The sequence below is a fragment of the Cherax quadricarinatus genome, chromosome 96 (assembly GCF_038502225.1).
Source record: "Cherax quadricarinatus isolate ZL_2023a chromosome 96, ASM3850222v1, whole genome shotgun sequence".
Lineage (NCBI taxonomy): Eukaryota > Metazoa > Arthropoda > Malacostraca > Decapoda > Parastacidae > Cherax > Cherax quadricarinatus.
In genome coordinates this window covers 4780848-4805934 of record NC_091387.1, presented here as the reverse complement: position 1 = coordinate 4805934, position 25087 = coordinate 4780848, and the positions used below count along the sequence as shown (strand labels likewise).

The window sequence follows — 25087 nt, the reverse complement described above, 5'->3', positions numbered from 1 at the left end:
GGTAAAATTGTGGAGTGAGTTTTGTTGTTGTTGAGAATGTTAGTGTTAATGGAGGATGTTACTGTTTCCCTTATTTACTGCCTCCGTAACCCCACAGTGACCATTATAATATAGCTGAGGGATGCCTTAAACCCCAGAGTAACCATTGAGCCACCCCGGAGATGCCTGTGACCCCAGAGTGAGAAATAAGAGAGAGAAATGCCTGTGGTACTGGACCGTCTACCCCTACCCAACCTGACCTGGTATTCCGGGTTTAGCGTTTTATTACTCTCCTGTTCGGTTTATTACGCCGGTGTACAGGTCACGTTAAACCCCCACTGGAAGCAGAAGCTCCTAGAGAAGAACAATGCCACTGGAGATGAGGAAGAAGAGGTGTCAGTGTATCATGTCAGTGACCAGGACGGGTCATCTCAGGAGCGTCAGATGACCCCATACCTCATACCAGAGGTCATCAGTTTCATGTTTCATGAGCCTCTCTGTATCTGGGTACGTGCTTGCTGATGCCACCGTTCATGTCTGCTTTATTTCCCGGGGTTGTAAATGTTTTGTTCCCGGGGTCGTAAATGTTTTGTTCCCGGGGTTGTAAATGTTTTGTTCCCGGGGTCGTAAATGTTTTTATTCCCGGGGTCGTAAATGTTTTGTTCCCGGGGTTGTAAATGTTTTTATTCCCGGGGTCGTAAATGCTTTGTTCCCGGGGTTGTAAATGTTTTGTTCCCAGAGTCGTAAATGTTTTTATTCCCGGGGTTGTAAATGTTTTGTTCCCGGGGTCGTAAATGTTTTGTTCCCGGAGTCGTAAATGTTTTTATTCCCGGGGTCATAAATGTTTTTATTCCCGGGGTTGTAAATGTTTTATTCCCGGAGTCGTAAATGTTTTTATTCCCGGGGTCATAAATGTTTTTATTCCCGGGGTTGTAAATGTTTTTATTCCCGGGGTTGTAAATGTTTTTATTCCCGGGGCCATAAATGTTTTTATTCCCGGGGTCGTAAATGTTTTGTTCCCGGGATCGTAAATGTTTTATTCCCGGGGTCGTAAATGTTTTTATTCCCGGGGTTGTGAATGTTTTATTCCCGGGGTCGTAAATGTTTTATTCCCGGGGTCGTAAATGTTTTTATTCCCGGGGTCATAAATCTTTGTATTACTGGGGTCATAAATGTTTTATTCCTGGGGCATAAATGTTTTATTCCCAGGTCATAAATGTTTTATTCCTGGGGCGTAAATGTTTTATTCCCGGGGCATAAATGTTTTATTCCCGGGGTCGTAAATGTTTTATTCCTGGGGCGTAAATGTTTGTTTTATTCCCGGGTCATAAATGTTTTATTCCCAGAGTGTAAATGTCTGCTTTATTTTTGGGTCGTAAATGTTTTGTTCCCGGGTCGTTAATGCTTTATTCCTATAGCATAAATATCTCTTTTTCGAGGATTGTAAATACTTGCTTTATCTTGGATCATGAATGCTTTATTCCAGGATTGTAAATGTCTGCCTTGTTCCAGGATCGTAAATGTCTGCCTTATTCCAGGATTGTAAATGTCTGCCTTATTCCAGGATTGTAAATGTCTGCCTTATTCCAGGATTGTAAATGTCTGCTTTATTCCAGGATCATAAATGTCTGCCTTATTCCAGGATCATAAATGTCTGCCTTATTCCAGGATCGTAAATGTCTGCCTTATTCCAGGATTGTAAATGTCTGCCTTATTCCTGGGTCGTAAATGTCTGCCTTATTCCTGGGTCGTAAATGTCTGCCTTATTCCTGGGTCGTAAATGTCTGCCTTATTCCAGGATCGTAAATGTCTGTCTTATTCCTGGGTCGTAAATGTCTGCCTTATTCCTGGGTCGTAAATGTCTGCCTTATTCCTGGGTCGTAAATGTCTGCCTTATTCCTTATTCCTGGGTCGTAGCTGCTTTATTGTTGGGTCATAAATGCCTACTTTATTTCTGGGTTGTAAATTTCTACATTATTCCTGCAATGTGAATGCTTTATTCCTGAATTGTAAATGTCTGCCTTATTCGCAGGTCGTAAAGGTCTGCCTTATTCGCAGGTCGTAAAGGTCTGCCTTATTCGCAGGTCGTAAAGGTCTGCCTTATTCGCAGGTCGTAAAGGTCTGCCTTATTCGCAGGTCGTAAATGTCTGTCGTATTCCTGGATCATAAATATGTAGATGTGCGGTTGAAATGGTTTTTAGTTAAAATGCTGTATGTCCCTTGTGGGTTTAGTGCTTAATTTTGATTGTAATAATAATTATAGTTAATGAAACATGAAAAAAATGTAACCTGGCCAGACCCAGTGTAATCCAGGTTTTAGTTTAGGAAATGCATGGCTGGACTCGGAGAGTAGTTACTCTTGAAACGCTTCGAAGGTATATATCAAAGGCCAGGCCCCAATTTAACCGAGGTTTTGGTTTAGGAATTGTGACTGAGGGATTAATGCAAATCTTTTTTTTTTTTTAAGTCCAGTATATTATTAATGTGTGATTCAGTGAAAAGATTCGTTCTCTAAAGATTATATTAAATTACTTATTTGGATAGTTAGTATACAGTACATGTATTATTATTTGTTATATTAACTGTATAATCATAAGTAAGCAATAATGTAACAGTGAATGGTATTAGAATTACTGTACTTATTAAGTTACATATATTACAGGAATTATTTAATTGATGAAATTGTTGTTACTTGACAGACACTCATCAACATGGCATATTGTGTACTCATCCTTTTGGGCACCTTAATTCAGCGCTTGGTTTTCGGAGAGTTGCGAGTGTCGGAACAACAGCACATAAAAGACAAGTTTTGGAATTTCGTCTTTTACAAATTCATCTTTGTGTTCGGAGTGATGAACGTTCAAGCAATGGATGAGGTTGTGCTCTGGTGTTCGTGGTTCAGCGTCTTGGGATTTCTACACCTCTTGGCTCAACTTTGCAAAGATCGCTTTGAATATGTAAGTTTGCCTCTGATGTCTGTACTGTTTGTCTTTTAAATTCCCTTAGTGTTGGTAGCAATAATTTCTGCAACCTCAGAATAATTTATCAGAACCTTACAGGTAGAGCAGTGAATCATAAAGAACATTAATGCAGTTAGTACACAAATAACCCGCACATAAAAGAGAGAAGCTTACGACGAAGTTTCGGTCCAACTTGGACCATTGACAAAGTCTAACTATCCAAATAAGTAATTTACGTCGTCGTAAGCTTCTCTCTTTTATGTGCGGGTTATTTGTGTATCGTTCCAGTCATGGTATTGTGCCTTTTTTGTTATTAATGCAGTTAGTAATTGGGATATGCGTACTATTTTTTTCCAGTCTGAAGTTTGAACATCCTAAAGAAATTTACACCTTAAATGCACAATATAGATGCATATTTTCATATAAGAAGTGTACAAATAATACCCAAGCATATGTACACATATGCAGACTAAGGATGTACTAAATGGAGAAAAATATAAGACTAGGCAGCCTATGAGGCTGGAATAGTAAGGAAATGATTGATCAAATTTGTATTTGAAATTGCTAGTTTTTATGCATTTTAACATACCAGCCATCTCCCACCCAGGCAGGGTGACCTAAAAAGAAAAATGAAAGTTTTTCTATTTACATACAGTAATTAATACAGGAGAAGGGGTTACTAGCCTCTTGCTGCCGGCATGTTAGCCACCTTTTGTGACACACACCATCTTACCTCTTTCATTTATTAACTGCCAAGTCTATTTACTCTTAGATTTTCTCAACTTGTTAATTTCTCTCCAAAACTTTCTTATTCTGGCCAAAATTTGCTGATTGAAACTCACTCATCCACACTCATTTGTTTCTCTCTTCATTTTTTATGTGATCATTCAGCCAAATTTCCCTATTTTTTGTGATTTTGGTGGATATAACTTTATGAGGGATTTGTGAATGCTGTGCATCACTGTAAAATAAATTTTCATGCATGAATGACTAAATTGATAACAAATAAACATTGTAATAATATCTGCACCACTGGAAATCAACACTGTTATACTGTATATATCTACCACACACACTTTCTAGAAGACTAGGTGGAATGGCAGAAAATTTGTCGACCACTAAATGATAGGTGTAGATGTGTTGCAGCTTTTTAGCTGTACTGTCAGCATGCCTCTGGCAAAACAGTGTTGGAGTGAGTGATGGTGAAAATATTTCTTCTTTTTCGGGTCACCATGCCTGGTGGGGAACAGCTGATGTGTTAATAAAAAATAATGTCGGGAAATCAAACATATTTCTACTTAACTTTAGATTTATGAAGTTTGCGAGCCTGGTTGATCAGACCCTGATCCACCATTAGGCCTGGTCTCAGACCGAGCTGTGGGGGCGTTGACCCCCGAAACCCTCTCCAGGTAATAGAGCCATTGCCAACCCATATCAAGAAAGACACGGTGAGATGTAACAATCATCAAAAACAAGTGTAGTGTACTGATACTGTAAATGTAAAATGGTAAGTAGGGATAAAATCTACGAATCTGGGGTTTTGTAGATAGCAAACCAGGCAGCAGTGAGGAAGAGGGTATCAGAGGGTGCCTCTGATACCCCTGCTCACTAGTGGTGATAATGTTAGGTAAGACACATATGCAACAGTTAGACAACTTTATTCCGAAATCAAGTCCATCACCCTTGTAGTCGTAGAATTTGAGGTTGTCAGTCCCTCGGCCTGGAGAAGTTCAGTTCCATGGTCAGGAACTGACTATGGAACTGAACTTCTCCAGGCTGAGGGACTGACAACCTCAAATTCTACGACTACAAGGGTGATGGACTGATTACATCGTCTTCACATCTCTACTGTTCCTGCCTATTTTCTGTATTCGACTGAAGAAGCCTACTGTGTAGGCGAAACGTTTCGGAATAAAGTTGTCTAACTGTTGCATATGTGTCTTACCTAACAACCTGTCGGTATTGTATACCATTTTGATGTTCATCAGTGGTGATAATGTCTTGCTTGTCGAGAGGGGACCTGAAGCCAACCTACTCTATATAATATACAGTGGACCCCCGCTTAACGATCACCTCCAAATGCGACCAATTATGTAAGTGTATTTATGTAAGTGCGTTTGTACGTGTATGTTTGGGGGTCTGAAATGGACTAATCTACTTCACAATATTCCTTATGATGAAAAATTCGGTCAGTACTGGCACCTGAACATACTACTGGAATGAAAAAAGTTCGTTAAGCGGGGGTCCACTGTACTTAATTTCATGTAAGGCAATAAAGGAGCGCCGTGTACAGTATTATTAAGTTGCATTACAAAAAGCCGTAAAATGTACATTAGCACCTGGATTGCTCGATATTTGATAGAAATAAAATTTTTAGAATATGTAGAGAATAACAACATAGAATACCATGACTGGAATACACAAATACAGTGGAATCTCGGTACTCGAACTTAATTCATTCCAGAAGGCTGTTTGAGTGCTGATCTGTTCGAGTACCGAATGAATTTTTCCCAACCAATTTTCTTTTTTGTTGGCTGTTATCACCAGTCTTCTTAGGCCCCATGGTGGCTTATTTATGCAAATAATTTAAAAAACACCAAAAATTGCGAAGAAATGCAAAATAGTTTACAGCAAAGTTCTGGCAGGTCGTGTTTGTTTGGTCGAGTACCGAGCAAACGATTGACTATCGAGCGATTTTTTTTTAACAAACAAAGTGGTTGAATACCGAATTGTTCGAGTAGGGAGCTGTTTGAGCACTGAGGTTGCACTGTAACCTGCACATGAGAGAACAAAATTAATGATGACTTTTTGGTCCACGGACCCAAATACCGTCAAGCTTTTCATTCTCCTATGTACAACTATTTGTGTACTGTAATATGTACTTTAGACTTTTAGAGCCTTCTAATTTTCATAAATATATTTTTGATTGCCACTTTTTTTAATGTATTCTGATTATTTATGGTGATTTTCATTAAATAAGAAACATTTTAAGAGGTCAATTTTGTATTGTGCAAATTTTTTGAAAAAAAAAAAAAAATTGGTTGGAACATTTTTAAATAAATTATAGCTGTAATGTAGCTGAATTTCAATTTTTTTTTTTTATTTTTTTATTTTTATGAAAAGAGTTTAATGTAGTGTATGTTTATTTTTAAGGATGTGTGGTGAGTTTTTTGTTTGGTACAGATTGGTCAGCAACTAGATTTACCATAAATACAATACAACGTATACGTGTAATGCCAAAATCATATAATACAGAAAGCAGCAGGGTGGAGCAGGAGCTGTGTATTTAGGATACAACAGTGCCTACACTCTGATGGTGTGAGGTATTACACTTCGCAGTCATTTAAATTTTTATATCCACCCACTTCTGGCAAGTGATACAGTGAATGATGGTGAAAGTGATTCTTCTTTTTTCGGCCATCCTGCCTTGGTGGGAAATGTGCGGTGTTAATAAAAAAAATACTTCTGGCAAGACAGCTATTAAACCATACCATGCACGACTCACTAACCATGAATTCAAGCCCTGCCTGTGGTATGGTTTGTTTGCAGTCGTGTCATTACGATTTCGTGAGTCATGACAGCTATTGAATGAATGATGGTGAATGTTTCCTTTTCTGGATCCCCTGATCTTAATGGGCAGCAGCTGATAGGTTAAAAAAAAAATACCACTAAATAAAATTGATATGAACTGTATAGTGCTTTGAATATAATTGTTATAATGATTTTTATTTTTAATTGTCATTCTCTACAGTGAACGTAATTGTTATCATTCTTTTCAGTTGTCATTCTCTGCAACAACTCCATGTAGAACGCACGTGAGACTGCTGGGTCTGCTGGGCATTATATTCACTATAGCTTCCTTTTGCCTGCTTATATGTGTTGTTGTTGGCTGTCACTCGGGCATTAATACATGTGCATTTATGGGAGCCGAGGTATGTACAAAGCGATTTAAATAAGACTTATTTTCCACAGGATACTTTTTGCTTGTACTATTATGTATTTTTTAATGGGTTTCTGAAAATTGTAATAAATAGTTCATTATATAAACCAGTTTTAGTATATTTATTACATTAGAGTAATCTTCTTAACATATAAGTTCTTATATAGACCATTCTTTAACATAAAATTTGTTATTTTCACCTATTTTAGTATATTAAACTAGTCTTAGCATATAGTTTCAAAGTACAATATTGTATTTTTGTTCAGTACTTGAAGGCTGTGCAGCTCTGTATATAATAATAGCTCTGAAAGGTGAACAAATTCTTTAGTGGCCCACAAGGCATAAACCAATGCAGATTCATACCCATTACTCACATCTCTAACCCCAGTAAGGACTATTGCTCACTATTCCACTCCAGATTAGCTTCGCACATTTCTGCTCCGCTCATCAGTGCTCACGTTGTGACCAGAAGCCTCTAGTGACAGATCCCATTAGTCGCCATCACAGCATACCGTATTTTCCAGCATGTAAGGCACATGACAGAAGGATCATAAAAGTAAATCAGTGACCATATTCAAAGGCTAATAACCCTGATACTTTACATTAAAGCCTACCCTTGAGCATACAAGGTGCAGGCTGATTTTCCAAGACTTTTGTGGGGAAGAAAGTGTACCTTATATGCTAAATCCATATGGGTCATGCAGTGCAAGGAGTGGTGGAGGCTTGATTCTCCATCTACTTATAGTAAAACAGAGTTTCTACTCCCACAGCTGGTTATCAACCAGTATAAAACCCATAGCTGGTTATCAGCCAGTATAAAACCCATAGCTGGTTATCAGCCAGTATAAAACCCATAGCTGGTTATCAGCCAGTATAAAACCCATAGCTGGTTATCAGCCAGTATAAAACCCATAGCTGGTTATCAGCCAGTATAAAACCCATAGCTGGTTATCAGCCAGTATAAAGCCCATAGCTGGTTATCAGCCAGTATAAAACATGTGGGGAAATAGGGAAGGATCTCTGTAGGCCACCAGGTCTTGACTCGGGCACATATTTCTCATTCTTGAAATCTCTTATTCTGTGTTGGTCCTTAGTGGTGGGCTACGATCAGTACCGATGGTACACAGAAAGAGAGAACAGCATTTGAATAGTGGTGAAGATCCAGTAACCCTGTCATGTAGTTTGGAATTCTCTTTCATAGGAAGGACACTTTAGACCGAAGTGCTAAAAATCTTGTCAGCCTGTCTTTACTTGGAGGATCTTGTTTGATTACCCTGTGCAAAACCCACATCTGGTTGTGGGAGCCAACCAAAGCTAACCATAGACTTGTAAGATCAATCCTGAATGTTGCATTCATACCATATAAAAGAATTGGTAACAGTCGGCAAGCAATTTTGCATAGTCTCGAGTATTAGTACACAAACACATGGATGTCACTTTACTGTAGATCACACAGCAAGGAACTAGCAGGAACTTGTACTCGTGTTAAGCAGCCTGAATTCTAGAAGATAAGTTGGTTTCACTCCTATTATTCAAGTACACAGTTGTCCCTGGAAGATTATGAAACACGGATAGTCCAGAGGCTTAGTGACGGATCATGCACATTGTTATACAAATATAAAATTTGTCTCACAGTTTATTTAGTCCACAATGACTCATTTAAATACTGGACCCCAACAAGATTCAGCTTCTGAAAGAAATGATGAGTTTCCTTGTCTGATGAAGAGCACTCAGAGTATTTAGTCCACCTGTCACATAAGTGGTAAGACAAAACCAGTTGCCACTATAGAGGAAGTAGGTGTTACCATATGCTCGTCCTGGTTGTCATTAGTTGGTAAGCAGTGGTGCTGGCCACTAGAGGTCTCTGGGTTCAACCTATGAGCATAGATCGGAGGAACGGAGGCAGAGGAGGGTACTTTGTGAGTGGAAAAGTATGTGATAGTCCTTATTCTTGCCAGAGAGGTGAGTAATGGGTGAACATGTGTGCTGTTATATGTTTATAGGGGTCAGCAGTGCAGTTTCTGATGAGCCACTAGAAATATAACCTTTGTAGTAATACAGTAAAATTTCATATTACATGCCCTTATTTTGGTGCAATTTTCTTCACAATCAAAAATTTAGTTCCAGCAGACTTCTAAACAAAATTTCTTCATTTTTTTTTTTTTTCAACAAGTTGGCCGTCTCCCACCGAGGCAGGGTGACCCAAAAAAGAAAGAAAATCCCCAAAAAGAAAATGCTTTCATCATCATTCAACACTTTCACCACACTCACACATTATCACTGTTTTTGCAGAGGTGCTCAGAATACAACAGTTTAGAAGCATATACGTATAAAGATACACAACATATCCCTCCAAACTGCCAATATCCCAGTTTGGAGGGATATGTTGTGTATCTTTATACGTATATGCTTCTGAAGTGTTGTATTCTGAGCACCTCTGCAAAAACAGTGATTATGTGTGAGTGTGGTGAAAGTGTTGAATGATGATGAAAGCATTTTCTTTTTGGGGATTTTCTTTCTTTTTTGGGTCACCCTGCCTCGGTGGGAGACGGCCAACTTGTTGAAAAAAAAAAAAAAATCTTCATACCATTCAAAATTTCACTAATGAGTACATGTTGACTTTAAATATCCTGAGCTATTAATATGTCCAACATTTTTGTATTTCAGTGCATACTTTTGGTAGTGCGAACCTTGCACGTGATCACCCGGTATTGTATCTACCTCTGGGATATCACACATGAAGGTTTATGGGAAGAACGAGGTAAGCCTGCATACACTTAATAACATATTAATTAATATTGGCAGCTAATACAGCCTTTCATCACTCAACGACGGAGTTCCGTTCCTAAGACTACATCTGTAAATGAATTCCTTGCTAAGTGAGGATTACACTATAACTGTATACAAATGCATTCACTTAGGACAACGTTAATGATGTTTCCAGTCTTGACTTTGATTGAAGTTTACTGTAATATGATAATGAATAATTATAAATGTATATAGTATATGGATAACTCCATGGGGAAGTGGAACAGAATTCTTCCTCCGTAAGCCATGCGTGTTGTAAGAGGCGACTAAAATGCCTGGAGCAAGGGGCTAGTAACCCCTTGTCCTGCATATATTACTAAATTTAAAAGGAGAAACTTTTTTTTTTCCTTTTGGGCCACCCCACCTGGGTGAGATATACCTGGTTTATTGAAAGATGATGATGATGTATGGATAAATCAAATCAATCTTGTTTGTAGTGGACGCACCAGCGTTCAGTACACTACTGATTTTTTCAAAGAATTTATTTGATACCATTTAACAAAAAAGACATGTGTACAGCAAGCTTTTATTATGATATCATTCGTCTCAGTGCAGAACTTTATCAAGCAATACAATAACAATTATAATGCAGGGCTTTATTTTTCAAGAGAATACATTTTTTTACAAAAATTTCTAACTTGGAAAAGCCCATAGTTATTTTCAAATTAAAATCTTGTTCTACACCTGTATCTTTCCTTCAGTACTTTGATCAGTATGCCTTTGTATACATCATTTACACTGTCTTGTTTGTGACCCTAAGGACGCTATGTGTACATAACTGAGCTGGTGTACGAGCTTAGTGAGCTGGTGATCGACATGGTTCATCACATTCACATGCTAGTATGGGGTAACATGTTCCTGACCATGGCATCACTTGTCATATGTATGCAGCTGAGGCTTCTCTTCTATCAGCTGCAGCACAAAATCAAGTCGCACCGCAACTACCTTAGGGTTCTTCAACTTGTGAATATGTAAGTAACATTTCCTTGTTATTTTTTTAACACATTGGCCGCTCCCCAGAGAAGAAAAAACACTTTCGCCATCACTATTACTGTCTTGCCAGAGGTATGCCAATACTACAGTTCAGAAACTGCAACATATCCTCACCCATCCTTCAGTGTAGGCACTGTCCTTCCCACCTCCAGGACTCAACTCTGGCTATGATATAACCTTGTTATACCATGGATTATTATAACGTCACATTCCCTTCAAGGGGTGAGGCCTTAATGCTGGTGAAGGGCTTCTGATCTGAGGACTCCTTTTTTTATACAGTTTTCAACCCAACATTGGGTTTTTATCATATATAAGCACTTTTAGTCTTAATGTCCTTTTCAGGACCAAAAGCATAAAGAAAATTAACAACTACGTAGTCTACCAAAATGCTTTGTATACTGTGGGCATTCAGTTTATTGTACCAAGTATATATTAAGAATTAAAGTCACTACTAGTACTACCAGTAATGGTACTACTGTTACTAGTACTACTACTAGTAATGCTACTAGTACTGCTGCTGTTGCCACAGTGACATTACCCATGCTTATCTCAGGTTTACTGTTACCAAGAATTTTTTTTTTTTTATTATCACACTGGCCGATTCCCACCAAGGCAGGGTGGCCCGAAAAAGAAAAACTTTCACCATCATTCACTCCATCACTGTCTTGCCAGAAGGGTGCTTTACACTACAGTTTTTAAACTGCAACATTAACACCCCTCCTTCAGAGTGCAGGCACTGTACTTCCCATCTCCAGGACTCAAGTCCGGCCTGCCGGTTTCCCTGAATCCCTTCATAAATGTTACTTTGCTCACACTCCAACAGCACGTCAAGTATTAAAAACCATTTGTCTCCATTCACTCCTATCAAACACGCTCACACATGCCTGCTGGAAGTCCAAGCCCCTCGCACACAAAACCTCCTTTACCCCCTCCCTCCAACCCTTCCTAGGCCGACCCCTACCCCGCCTTCCTTCCACTACAGACTGATACACTCTTGAAGTCATTCTGTTTCGCTCCATTCTCTCTACATGTCCGAACCACCTCAACAACCCTTCCTCAGCCCTCTGGACAACAGTTTTGGTAATCCCACACCTCCTCCTAACTTCCAAACTACGAATTCTCTGCATTATATTCACACCACACATTGCCCTCAGACACGACATCTCCACTGCCTCCAGCCTTCTCCTCGCTGCAACATTCATCACCCACGCTTCACACCCATATAAGAGCGTTGGTAAAACTATACTCTCATACATTCCCCTCTTTGCCTCCAAGGACAAAGTTCTTTGTCTCCACAGACTCCTAAGTGCACCACTCACTCTTTTTCCCTCATCAATTCTATGATTCACCTCATCTTTCATAGACCCATCCGCTGACACGTCCACTCCCAAATATCTGAATACGTTCACCTCCTCCATACTCTCTCCCTCCAATCTGATATTCAATCTTTCATCACCTAATCTTTTTGTTATCCTCATAACCTTACTCTTTCCTGTATTCACCTTTAATTTTCTTCTTTTGCACACCCTACCAAATTCATCCACCAATCTCTGCAACTTCTCTTCAGAATCTCCCAAGAGCACAGTGTCATCAGCAAAGAGCAGCTGTGACAACTCCCACTTTGTGTGTGATTCTTTATCTTTTAACTCCACGCCTCTTGCCAAGACCCTCGCATTTACTTCTCTTACAACCCCATCTATAAATATATTAAACAACCACGGTGACATCACACATCCTTGTCTAAGGCCTACTTTTACTGGGAAAAAATTTCCCTCTTTCCTACATACTCTAACTTGAGCCTCACTATCCTCGTAAAAACTCTTCACTGCTTTCAGTAACCTACCTCCTACACCATACACTTGCAACATCTGCCACATTGCCCCCCTATCCACCCTGTCATACGCCTTTTCCAAATCCATAAATGCCACAAAGACCTCTTTAGCCTTATCTAAATACTGTTCACTTATATGTTTCACTGTAAACACCTGGTCCACACACCCCCTACCTTTCCTAAAGCCTCCTTGTTCATCTGCTATCCTATTCTCCGTCTTACTCTTAATTCTTTCAATTATAACTCTACCATACACTTTACCAGGTACACTCACTCCCAGTTATTCTAATCTCTGCCTCACTCTCCTCATAAAAAGCTTTTTCTTTCTTTCAACACACCGGCCGTATCCCACCGAGGCAGGGTGGCCTAAAAAAAAATGAAAGTTTCTCCTTTTACATTTAGTAATATATACAGGAGAAGGGGTTACTAGCCCCTTGCTCCCGGCATTTTAATCGCCTCTTACAACACGCATGGCTTACAGAGGAAGAATTCTGTTCCACTTTCCCATGGAGGTAAGAGGAAATAAACAAGAACAAGAACTAGAAAGAAAATAGAAGAAAACGCAAAGGGGAAGTATGGATTTGTCAGTTAAAAACAGAGTAGGGGAGTTAGTAGATGGGGAGATGGAGGTATTAGGTAGATGGCGAGAATATTTTGAGGAACTTTTAAATGTTAAGGAAGAAAGAGAGGCAGTAATTTCATGCACTGGTCAGGGAGGTATACCATCTTTTAGGAGTGAAGAAGAGCAGAATGTAAGTGTGGGGGAGGTACGTGAGGCATTACGTAGAATGAAAGGGGGTAAAGCAGCTGGAACTGATGGGATCATGACAGAAATGTTAAAAGCAGGGGGGGATATAGTGTTGGAGTGGTTGGTACTTTTGTTTAATAATTGTATGGAAGAGGGGAAGGTACCTAGGGATTGGCGGAGAGCATGTATAGTCCCTTTATATAAAGGGAAAGGGGACAAAAGAGAATGTAAAAATTATAGAGGAATAAGTTTACTGAGTATACCAGGAAAAGTGTACGGTAGAGTTATAATTGAAAGAATTAGAGGTAAGACAGAATGTAGGATTGCGGATGAGCAAGGAGGTTTCAGAGTGGGTAGGGGATGTGTAGATCAAGTGTTTACATTGAAGCATATATGTGAACAGTATTTAGATAAAGGTAGGGAAGTTTTTATTGCATTTATGGATTTAGAAAAGGCATATGATAGAGTGGATAGAGGAGCAATGTGGCAGATGTTGCAAGTACATAGAATAGGTGGTAAGTTATTAAATGCTGTAAAGAGTTTTTATGAGGATAGTGAGGCTCAGGTTAGGGTGTGTAGAAGAGAGGGAGAATACTTCCCGGTAAAAGTAGGTCTTAGACAGGGATGTGTAATGTCACCATGGTTGTTTAATATATTTATAGATGGGGTTGTAAAGGAAGTAAATGCTAGGGTGTTCGGGAGAGGGGTGGGATTAAATCTTGGGGAATCAAATTCAAAATGGTAATTGACACAGTTACTTTTTGCTGATGATACTGTGCTTATGGGAGATTCTAAAGAAAAATTGCAAAGGTTAGTGGATGAGTTTGGGAATGTGTGTAAAGGTAGAAAGTTGAAAGTGAACATAGAAAAGAGTAAGGTGATGAGGGTATCAAATGATTTAGATAAAGAAAAATTGGATATCAAATTGGGGAGGAGGAGTATGGAAGAAGTGAATGTTTTCAGATACTTGGGAGTTGACGTGTCGGCGGATGGATTTATGAAGGATGAGGTTAATCATAGAATTGATGAGGGAAAAAAGGTGAGTGGTGCGTTGAGGTATATGTGGAGTCAAAAAACGTTATCTATGGAGGCAAAGAAGGGAATGTATGAAAGTATAGTAGTACCAACACTCTTATATGGATGTGAAGCTTGGGTGGTAAATGCAGCAGCGAGGAGATGGTTGGAGGCAGTGGAGATGTCCTGTTTAAGGGCAATGTGTGGTGTAAATATTATGCAGAAAATTCGGAGTGTGGAAATTAGGAAAAGGTGTGGAGTTAATAAAAGTATTAGTCAGAGGGCAGAAGAGGGGTTGTTGAGGTGGTTTGGTCATTTAGAGAGAATGGATCAAAGTAGAATGACATGGAAAGCATATAAATCTATAGGGGAAGGAAGGAGGGGTAGGGGTCGTCCTCGAAAGGGTTGGAGAGAGGGGGTAAAGGAGGTTTTGTGGGCAAGGGGCTTGGACTTCCAGCAAGCGTGCGTGAGCGTGTTAGATAGGAGTGAATGGAGATGAATGGTACTTGGGACCTGACGATCTGTTGGAGTGTGAGCAGGGTAATATTTAATGAAGGGATTCAGGGAAACCGGTTATTTTCATATAGTCGGACTTGAGTCCTGGAAATGGGAAGTACAATGCCTGCACTTTAAAGGAGGGGTTTGGGATATTGGCAGTTTGGAGGGATATGTTGTGTATCTTTATATGTGTATGCTTCTAAACTGTTGTATTCTGAGCACCTCTGCAAAAACAGTGATAATGTGTGAGAGTGGTGAAAGTGTTGAATGATGATGAAAGTATTTTCTTTTTGGGGATTTTCTTTCTTTTTTGGGTCACCCTGCCTCGGTGGGAGACGGCCAACTTGTTGAAAAAAAAAAAAAATGTATGTGTAGTGTGACCTAAGTGTAAGTAGAAGTAGCAAGACATACCTGAAATCTTGCATGTGTATGAGACAGAAAAAAAAAGACACCAGCAATCCTACCATCGTGTAAAACAATTACAGGCTTCAGTTTTACACTCACTTGGCAGGACGGTAGTACTTCCCTGGGTGGTTGCTGTCTACAAACCTACTACCTAGAAAAAAAGCTTTTTTCTTTTAATAACTTACCTATTCTACACATTTGCAATACCTGCCACATTTCCTTCCTGTCCCCTCAACTATATGCCTCTTCTCAAATTTATAAATGCAGGAACTAACATTTCAAAGAATTATTTTTCTACATTCTTCCTAGGTTTTAAATAGTACTGTATTGATGTATTCTCAGAATAGAGAAGATTAATTTTTTCATTTGACACTTTAGGTACCCTGAAGTGTGTGGTACAGACATCTTAGTAGAAGAGAGTACATGTGCCATCTGCTGGGAACACTTGGAGAGTGGTCGCTGCCTTCCGTGTTCACACGTCTTTCATGCTTCATGTTTGCTGGCTTGGCTACACCAAGATTTGTCATGCCCAACGTGTAGACACAAGTTACACAATCCTGAACAGGTATATTGTATTTGTTTCTATTTTACCACACTGGTAATTTCCCACCCAGAAGTACATGAACATACACAGATAGCCTGCACGTAGGAGAAAGAAGCTTATGACGATGATTTGGTCCGACTTGGTCTAGTCAGCGGTCCAAGTTGGACTGAAATGTAATCATAAATATAATCATAAATGTAATCATAATCATAAATAAGCTTCTTTCTCCTATGTGCTGGTTATTTGTGTATTGTTCCAATCACGGTATTGTGCCTTTTCATTCTTTACACGAACATAATAATTCAGATGACAAAGATATTTGCAAGGTTTGTCCCTGCAGCATCCATTTGAGAGTATTGGAGTGTGGCATCACCACAAGATTTTCAGTTTCCCCTTTTCATGAAAGAGCACATTTGACTTCATTTTATTAGCCTCTTTCAATGCCCAAACATGTTTACTGTGTGTGCTTTACTTTCTTAATGCTTTCATCTTTATAGCTGATTCTCCTGATTTTTTTACAATGAGGATGACCCAGGTGTCCTTTTACCATTATCCTTGCCTTGCTACAGCAATTATGACTCTGGTCTTTTTGTCATTATCCTCACCTTGCTACAATGAGTATGACCTCCACTCTTTTCCCACTTTCCTCACCTCAATACTGTCAACTCTTTCTCTCTACTGGTATCTTTGCCCTTGTTGTGTAGTGCTGAATGAACCACATATATTTGGTGCTGTATCCTTTTAACTGGGTTCAACGTACTAGTATGTAAGTGATGATTATATGTCCAACATATTAGTATGCACAATTTTCCATGCCCAAGTACGCCATCTGCCAATATTTTTGTTCTCAGCGTAACCTCTTGGGGCTTCTACCACCTTCTCATTCCTTAGAAAAATCAAAGGCCAGGTGGACTCATTGTTAACACTGGCAAACTACAATAAGTAAAGAAGGAAACCATGACCTGTTGTTCCACCATCACCTTCGTAGACAGTGTGGAACTGACAGGAAGATGCCTTATTCATTCCAGATTTATTACAGTTTCATGATATTAAAAGTAAAATTAAGCCACAATGCACAATTTGTAGATTTAACCCAATAATATCAAACAATGAGACTTATTCCATGTTTTGATGAGTATTACACCTTGAAACAATTGTAATATCAATAAGTATTACTTGAGTATATTTTTAGATTAAAAATAGAATAATTTTTTTTTTTAACATGTTGGGTCGTCTCCCACCGAGGCAGGGTGACCCAAAAAGAAAATACTTCCATCATCATCATACACTTTCACCTCACTCATACATAATCACTGTCGTTGCAGAGGAACTCAGATACGACAATTCAGAAGTCCCTCCAAACTGCCAATATCCCAAACCCCTCCTTCAAAGTGCAGGCATTGTATTTTCCATTTCTAGGACTCAAGTCCAGCTAACCGGTTTCCCCGAATCCCTTCACAAAATATTACTCTGCTCACACTCCAACAGCTTGTCAAGTCCCAAAAACTAATCTTTGTACCAAATATTCCGGTGGATCATTGTTGGACTAAGTATTTCTCCATGTTTAAAGTAATGAAACACTTTGAAACACATATAACAACTTGGGTATACAGTGGTCAATATTAAAAGCCACTTAAAACTGAAAAACAGTCAGAATTTGTTATCAGTAAATTGTCAGATGTTAATATCACTGGCTCATTAATACTCCTGTTGTCAGTGAGTGATCATTTTTTTTACCAACTTCAGAACACCATAAAATCTTGATTTTTGTATCAGATTCCACACATTTTAGTCTTATTTGATTCATAAAAGCATACTCATTCATTCTGTGAGATTTTTTTTTTTTTAAATCTTGCAGCTGGATTTTAGACCATCTCTATAAAGCGAATATTGCCTTAAAGCAAATCACAGCTTTTTATTCCACTTGCCAGTGCATATAAAAGCTTAAAATATGTTTACACTATCAAGTTATTAAGTATGAAATAACACTAGACCTAAAAAAAAATGCAGAGGTAAAAATTATAAATAATTTTTTTTGAAAATTGCTGAAAAACCATTTTAAGAGCAAGTCAAGAGTCGAAAATAATAAACATGAATGTAATTGAAAAGCGCCATATTAGTGTAGTGCTCTAAAGCGAGCAGTTGTTTGAACTATTGAAGTACCATTTCAAAACATTTGATTTCTTCAATCCACCAGGATGATTCAAGGTCACTGTCTACTTCACTGTTGGATGGTTTTCTTCCTACAAGCGAAGAAAGCGGGATTGGACAGGAAAATGGAGTGGGAGACGTTGGCCGAGGAGGTGCAGGTGGCTTTCCTTCCCCTGCTGCTCCTGAAGGGTCCCCAGGCACGGCAGGGTGGCGCTATGTATCCTGGCTTCCCAGTTTCAGTGTCGAACAGAGTCATACACAGCTGCCACGGCATCACCAGGCCAATTCACAACCAGCTTCAACTTCTCAATTGGATAACCTTGCCAGACAGGTAATTTTGTATATATTTTTTGTTACAGCGAGGTTAATTCAGCAGAGATATCATGTTTGAGTAGAAATTAAAAGGCAGTCTGGGGTCACCAAGGGTATAATTGCAATGTGGGATCACCAAAGGTATAATTGCAATGTAGGGTCACCAAAGGTGACCTCAGAGGTCTTATTGAGGTGGTTTTGGCATGTAGAAAGGGATGGGTTGAAGTAGAAGTAGGGGTTGTTGCAGGAATGGTTGGTGGGAAGGGGGGGGTAAGAGAGGCTTGGAGTTTTAGGGGCTTAAGCATCCAGCAGGCTTGTGAGAGCATGTGTGTATTAAAACTGAGTAGAGAGAAATGAGTTGTAATGGATGTGCTGTTTGAGTGTGATCTTCATAAACAACAAGGAACTAATCAAAGACATAACAATCACAAAAATAATATACTCTGATCACGACATCGTAGAAGTACAAATGAGTATAAACTCAGGTGGGGAACTCCAGCAATAATATACGAGAAGGGATATTCAGTAAACTAACTTCAACAACCACAGAATTGATTGAGACAAAATAAGCCAAGAAGTATGAGACATATCTTGGGAAACAGTCATGAGCACCCTAAATCCTCACCAGTGCCTGGAAAAACTAAACACAGAAGCATTGAAGAAACATACAAGATCAGACATAGATTGTACAGAAGAAAAAGGGGTGACTGAATTGCTTAAGACTGTGAATGAGACAATAAAGGAAAGATACGATGGAAATATAAACACATATGCAGTGAGCAAAGTAACATTTATGAAGGGATTCAGGGAAACCGGCAGGCCGGACTTGAGTCCTGGAGATGGGAAGTACAGTGCCTGCACTCTGAAGGAGGGGTGTTAATGTTGCAGTTTAAAAACTGTAGTGTAAAGCACCCTTCTGGCAAGACAGTGATGGAGTGAATGATGGTGAAAGTTTTTCTTTTTCGGGCCACCCTGCCTTGGTGGGAATCGGCCGGTGTGATAATAAAAATAAAAAAAAATAATAATATGCAGTACAATGTGATCCTTTATTGACAATGTTTTGCCCACACAGTGGGCTTTTTCAAGTCACAAACAGATCTGTTTGTGACTTGAAAAAGCTCACTGTGTGGGCGAAACATTGTCAATAAAGAATCACATTATACTGCATATGTGTTTATATTTCCATTGTGTCGGTATTTTATACCATTTATTTCCAAAGGAAAGATACTCTTAAGTTATTGTGCCAGAGAGAAACAGCACAAGGGAAACAAAAAGCTATTCAGTATATTGCAAGAAGCCTCCCTTTATACCTATACAGGTTGACCATCACTGATCTGGTGTGTAAACGTCCATTATTTCTTGTTCACTTATGAAACTGCGTTACTCTAGACCTTTTAGCAGTTCACCTGTCAATTTACCAATAGAGACGCTAGCAAAAATTAGTGCTAGATCAATGTTGGCTGACCTGTACTACTACATTACTACTGCTACTACTATTATTATTAATCTGTATTTGGCTATTTGTTACAGGTACAGCAAATGTTTCCTGACGTGTCATATTCACATGTCTTGGAGGATCTTCGACACACTCATTCCTTAGAAATAACAATTGATAATATATTGGAGCAACGCTTGGTCAGTCCACCACCAATGTTTACTTCTGATGATAGTCCAAGGTATGTTATACTTTGAAATTACTGTTCTATTAATAATAATATTGATAATATCCAAATCATCATTGTTATCTTTCAAACAACTTGTATCAAAATAATCCTTATACAATTAGAAAAAATACCAAGTATTGCCTATATTAAAGTAATACTGTATTGTTGACTGGTCAACCATCACTAATCCAGCATCACTGGGACCTGTAGGGTGCCAAATTAGTGATTTTACCAGATCACAGATTGGTTAGGTTAGAATACACTTGCCAAAATTAGTGCCAGATTAGTGATGGAACAGGATGAGTGGTGGCCAACTGTAGTTGACAGGCTTTAAAGCCAGCTAGTTGTCTCAGTGCAAATATCTCGTGCACACAACCACTTAACAAATTTTAGTGATAATCTGTTACTAACTGTATATATATATATATATATATTATTTCAGCATATTTTATGATGTTAAACAAGATAAAGAGAATAAACAACAAAGGATGAAAGAAGAGGATGATGTAAAGGAAGAAGAGTATTTTCAGGATGGTCAGGCAGTAGCACTCTCCAGGCAGCATGTAGCAACAACACTGGACTTCTTAGCTACCACAAACACCTCAGAAGACTCCAGTGATACCGAGTCGGAAGGGTAAATTACGTTTCTTTTCTCTGTATATAATATCTGAGGAATCCCACCCTGAAGGAGGGATGGAGATACGCTGCAGTTTTTGGACTGTAGTATCACCATGCCTCTGGCAAGGCAGTGATGGGGTGAGTGATGATGAAAGTGTTTCTATTTTGCGTCGCTCCGCCTCGGTGGGAAACGGCCAGTGTGTCAGTAAAAAAAAATGTTCTCATAGCTTGTTTGAATAGGAATGAGTGGAAGCAAGTGGTTTTTATGTTGGAGTGTTACTAAAGTAACATTTATGAAGGGATTCAGGGAAACCAGTTTGCCAGACTTGAGTCCTGGAGGTGGGAAGCACAGTAGGGATATTTGCAGTTTTGAACTGCAGTATCGGCACCCTTCTGGCAAAACAATATTAGAGTGAGTGATGGTGAAAGTATTTCTTCTTTTTTGAGCTATCGTGCTTCAGTGGGAAATGGCCAGTGTGTTAAAATAAAAACCATTCATCCTCAGGTTCCTCTTGTATGAAATCATTACTATTGCCTCTCTAGTGATGGGCTTTTAACCCAAGGAACTTCACTTGTCCTCCATTTGTGGATTAAATCTGATTGCTCCCCTATTTTTTTCCTGGCACTGTATGACCTCTGATGAGTTTTGCGAGTCTTTCTACTGGAGCCAGGCATGGACCAGGCTTGTCTGGTGCTAGTCTGGTCAACCAGGCTTGTCTGGTGCTAGTCTGACCAACCAGGCTTATTTGGTGCTAGTCTGACCAACCAGGTTTGTCTGGTCAACCAGGCTATAGGTGTAGTCCTCTGAAATTTATATAATAACCCAGAGCAGGCAGAAAAAGAAATGTAAATTTAGTGAAAGTGAAGGAGTGAGAGTAGCGTTGAGTGTCCAAGATTACGAAAAAAATAATAAAACAGCCAGGCTGAGGGAACATAATATAGAGGGTGGAGGACTAAAGGTGACTTTTTTTTTCCCGTATAATAGTAAAATAATATAACTCACGAAATCGTGATAACACAGTTGCAAACAAACCAGGGTACGGGTGGGGGTTGAACTCACGGCAAGTGCGTGGTAAAACTCCAGGCCAGCTGGCCTGGAGTTTTATGATTCACTTGCCATGAGTTTGACCCCTACCTGTACTGTGGTTCATTTAATAATAATCCCAATAAAGAGGGATGGCAAGGGACTTTACTAATAACATGCATCAGCATATTAATGAAAAAGGCTTGAGGTTTGTTAATATTTTCGGACCAGACAAACCATGGAACGGGCGGGGATTGAACCCACGGCAATTGAGTCCTGCAACTCCAGGCCAGTGCATCATCCACTTGGCCGTGGTTTGCATGCAGTCTGTTGTTGTGATTTTGTGGATGAGATGAGACAGTTTTGTATTGAAAATTCAGTAAGAATTAAGAACACCAGTATTGTATTGACAAAGCAGTGGGACTAGATTGGACTATGTTATCCAGTTGACTGTTTGTAGGCCTTCATTACAAGAATGTAAACTGCTAGACAAATAGAAAATTGCAGCCATTGTGAGGGGTCAAACAGTGCCTTGGGAACGGGAGGAAAGGCCCAAGTCTTTGAATTAAAAGCCTTTTGATTGGCATGAAGGCCCCTTTTATAATGGAAATTATACCACAATACAGTTGGAAAAGTAGTGCAATACTTAGTGTCAACACTTGTACTTGCAAACAGACAGGAATGCAGTGTAATGTGATATTTTATTGACATTTCTTCATGCAGTGAACTTTATCTTATGTGACTTGAAAAAGGCCACTGTGTAGGTGAAATATTGCAGCTGAAGGATCTCGTTACACTTCATTCCTCTGTCTGTTTTCATTGTGTTGATATTTTATGGCATTTCTCTCCAATACTTTTACCTCTTCAAAGTGATACCCTAATTTTATATCTCTTTTGTAATTGTTTATAGGTTTTATCCATTAATTTTAGCTGCAACACTTGTACTATGTTATTTAAAGTTTCTTAAATTCTCAGGAGTGGTTATGGAATTGGCTCGTGCGGTGCTGGCTGTCGTTTCAGTAAGTCCCCACAAGAGAGAGAACAAATTTTGGCCCAGCGAAAGACTGCCTTGCTCAACCAGGCTCGCAATCGCTTTGTTACTAGATCAAGAATTGGCTCGTATAAGGAAGACAGTTCATTGGTTGAGGATGCTGAATGTTTGGGAAACTCCTGAGGTGATGAATTTTTAAAAAGTTGCCATAAATTGCTATATTGTTATTGTCAGAGGAACTTGGTCTTTGACAATGAAGATTTATCTGATTATTTTTTGTACATTATTGAATTGAAAGTGAAATTTAATTCATTAATGTATTGTACTATTTTTATGCTTATTTTGGTTGTTAAGAAAAAGTTTAGTAGAGTAACACCATACTGAATACAATACAGTAATATAATTACTTGACCGATGTGCTTGTTGTAAAGTATATAAACGTCAGTTACTGCTTATAAAATTTTAAACGCCAAATAGGCAATGTGATACAAGAAGGTCAGTAGATGGATGAAGAGGTATATGGTACTAATCACACACACACACATATATATATATGTAATACAGTAGGGCCAACAACTTACGACAGTGAATTTCTGAAAATCGTTTATAACTACAGTACTATAGTGTTCAGAACTCTGACCCTAGACACCCATGTTATTATCAGAGATGTGTCCCGTAGCTATAATATTCAGTATCTAATATCTTTTATTTTTAACCAAGAATATTTATCGAATATTTGACATTCAGTACAGCTCCATTTCACTTATAAATAATATTTAGTTAATATATATATGTTAAACAGACCAGAGCTACAATACAGAAGTGTAGGGGTTGGCAGCACGTGGACTGTTTCACGCACTCTCACTGTCCTATTGACTCCCATCCTCTGTCATATCTAACACAATACTCTGTTCAGTAAAAGGATACAAATGCAACACTTTATTGTGGTAACGTTTCTCTCTCCAGAGGTGAAACGGCTTGACAAAGCTCCTGGAGAGTGAAACATTGCCACACTAAAATGTCACATTAGTGTCCTTTTACTAAACATATTGTCGGTAATTCTACCAATATTAATACTCTTTACATGTGCTCTCTGCTTCTAACTCTTGTGGATAAGTATGTGATATAAGAGGACTGGGGTGACAGGTGTAGGAGTGGGCAACAGCTGGACTTTCCTTCTTCTCTTGTATTATGTCTAACACAATACTCTTTAAATCTGCTTATGACTTCCTCATTGTTATAGTAAGGGTTAGTGTACCTGGGTATAGCCTGAGGTCCTCTTCTTCACCCATGGACTAGTCTATTACGTAGGCAGCAGCTGCCCCCCACTGCATTTATGAGCATAATAAACCCAGTTCACTTTGGCATCGTGATTACTTAATTTTCAGTTCTTTACCAAAAAAAACTCTCCACAAGACATTCAAAGAACATAAACTAATGCATTTTATAAATATTATCCAAGGAACAAACAAGAAAGTTGTGAATATTAAATATGTATTGAGGGAGTGTGCTAAACACTTAGGGGATTAAATCTGTAGTTCTTAGCCAGTTTCTGCCAAACAAATGTGAGCTCTCTATACATGCACAAATATTAATGCATTTGGTACAAAATAAAATATTTCTGAACATTTGCAATGATTGTAACTGCATTTGTAAGTGTTTATTTGATTCCAAAGTGTGATATGTTGTAAGTTGGGGCTCTACTCTATATCAGGGATGGGGTAATTTATCATGTGATTGACCTTCATATTGGTCTATTATCGCACAAATTATATATACATCACTGCTTTTCCTTGATAGGCTTTGCTCTATTAGTTTTATGTAGATAATTTTTTGAATAAAATGCACATAATGGTAAAGTGTTTATTAACTTTGTTGAATATTATTTTGCACTGAATTTGGAAAGGTTGTCACTCTAGTCCTGTGATTTAATTATTACAATCCTAAGTGCTAAACCCTTGAGGGTCATAAAGCACTACCACATGATTTAATATATCTTATTTTAAGATGGAACTTGTAATAAAGATGTTTGATTTGCCAGTATTAATGGAAAGATAAATATATTTGAATAACTAGGAAAAAAATATAATTCATATTTGTTAAAAAGGTATTAAGAGAATTGTTGAACTAAGGAGACTGTTGAAAGTTAGTCCATTATTATTACCCAAATAAAGAAATTTTACATATATATTGTATTTAGACTTGGTCATCATTCTTTATATGTAGACTTGTATTCTATATGTCTGACAGTCATCTGCCACCAAAGTTCAGAGCTTCTTTATACTCTGATATTTTAAGAGAAGTCATTATTATTATAATCAAGGGGGAAGCGCTAAACCTAGAGGATTATACAGCACCTGGAAGGCATTCGGGGAATTGGAGAACAGATCCAGTTCCCTAAATAAAGAGCCCCCTCATCAACATCAAGGAACCTTCCTTGAGGGGAGAGAAGTCATTAATTCTTGTTTATCTCCAACATGAATATCATGTTGGAATAGAAGCCACTATTATATAAATAATTTTATAAACCACAAGGCTTATACAGCTCTGAGAATTTGAATTGAATCCACTGCTTTATGAATTATTCATTTCTCTCTAAAGTTGAAG

General features: G+C 38.6%; 1 protein-coding gene across 2 annotated transcripts; it reads left to right on the top strand.

Moving 5' to 3' along the window:
• On the top strand, positions 1 to 24666 carry LOC128701725 (E3 ubiquitin-protein ligase AMFR). 2 transcript variants are annotated; one of them, XM_053795606.2, is made up of 10 exons: positions 1 to 486; positions 2733 to 2936; positions 6719 to 6871; positions 9547 to 9640; positions 10448 to 10658; positions 15555 to 15741; positions 17918 to 18202; positions 19714 to 19859; positions 20290 to 20481; positions 22465 to 24666. In XM_053795606.2, the coding sequence occupies exons 1-10, from the start codon at positions 199 to 201 to the stop codon at positions 22661 to 22663; spliced, it is 1959 nt and encodes a 652-aa protein (XP_053651581.1). In that variant the 5' UTR covers positions 1 to 198; the 3' UTR covers positions 22664 to 24666. The 2 variants fall into 2 exon arrangements, with proteins under 2 accessions (XP_053651581.1, XP_053651580.1); XM_053795605.2 differs by having other exon boundaries at positions 2679 to 2936.
• Positions 24667 to 25087: the final 421 nt, after the last annotated feature.

Coding starts and splice junctions, on each gene's coding strand:
- LOC128701725 (XM_053795605.2), top strand. CDS start 199: ATGCCTGTGGTACTGGACCGTCTACCCCTACCCAACCTGACCTGGTAT. Junction 10,659..15,554: donor GTTCTTCAACTTGTGAATAT/GTAAGTAACATT, acceptor TTGACACTTTAG/GTACCCTGAAGTGTGTGGTA. Junction 19,860..20,289: donor ACTTCTGATGATAGTCCAAG/GTATGTTATACT, acceptor ATATTATTTCAG/CATATTTTATGATGTTAAAC.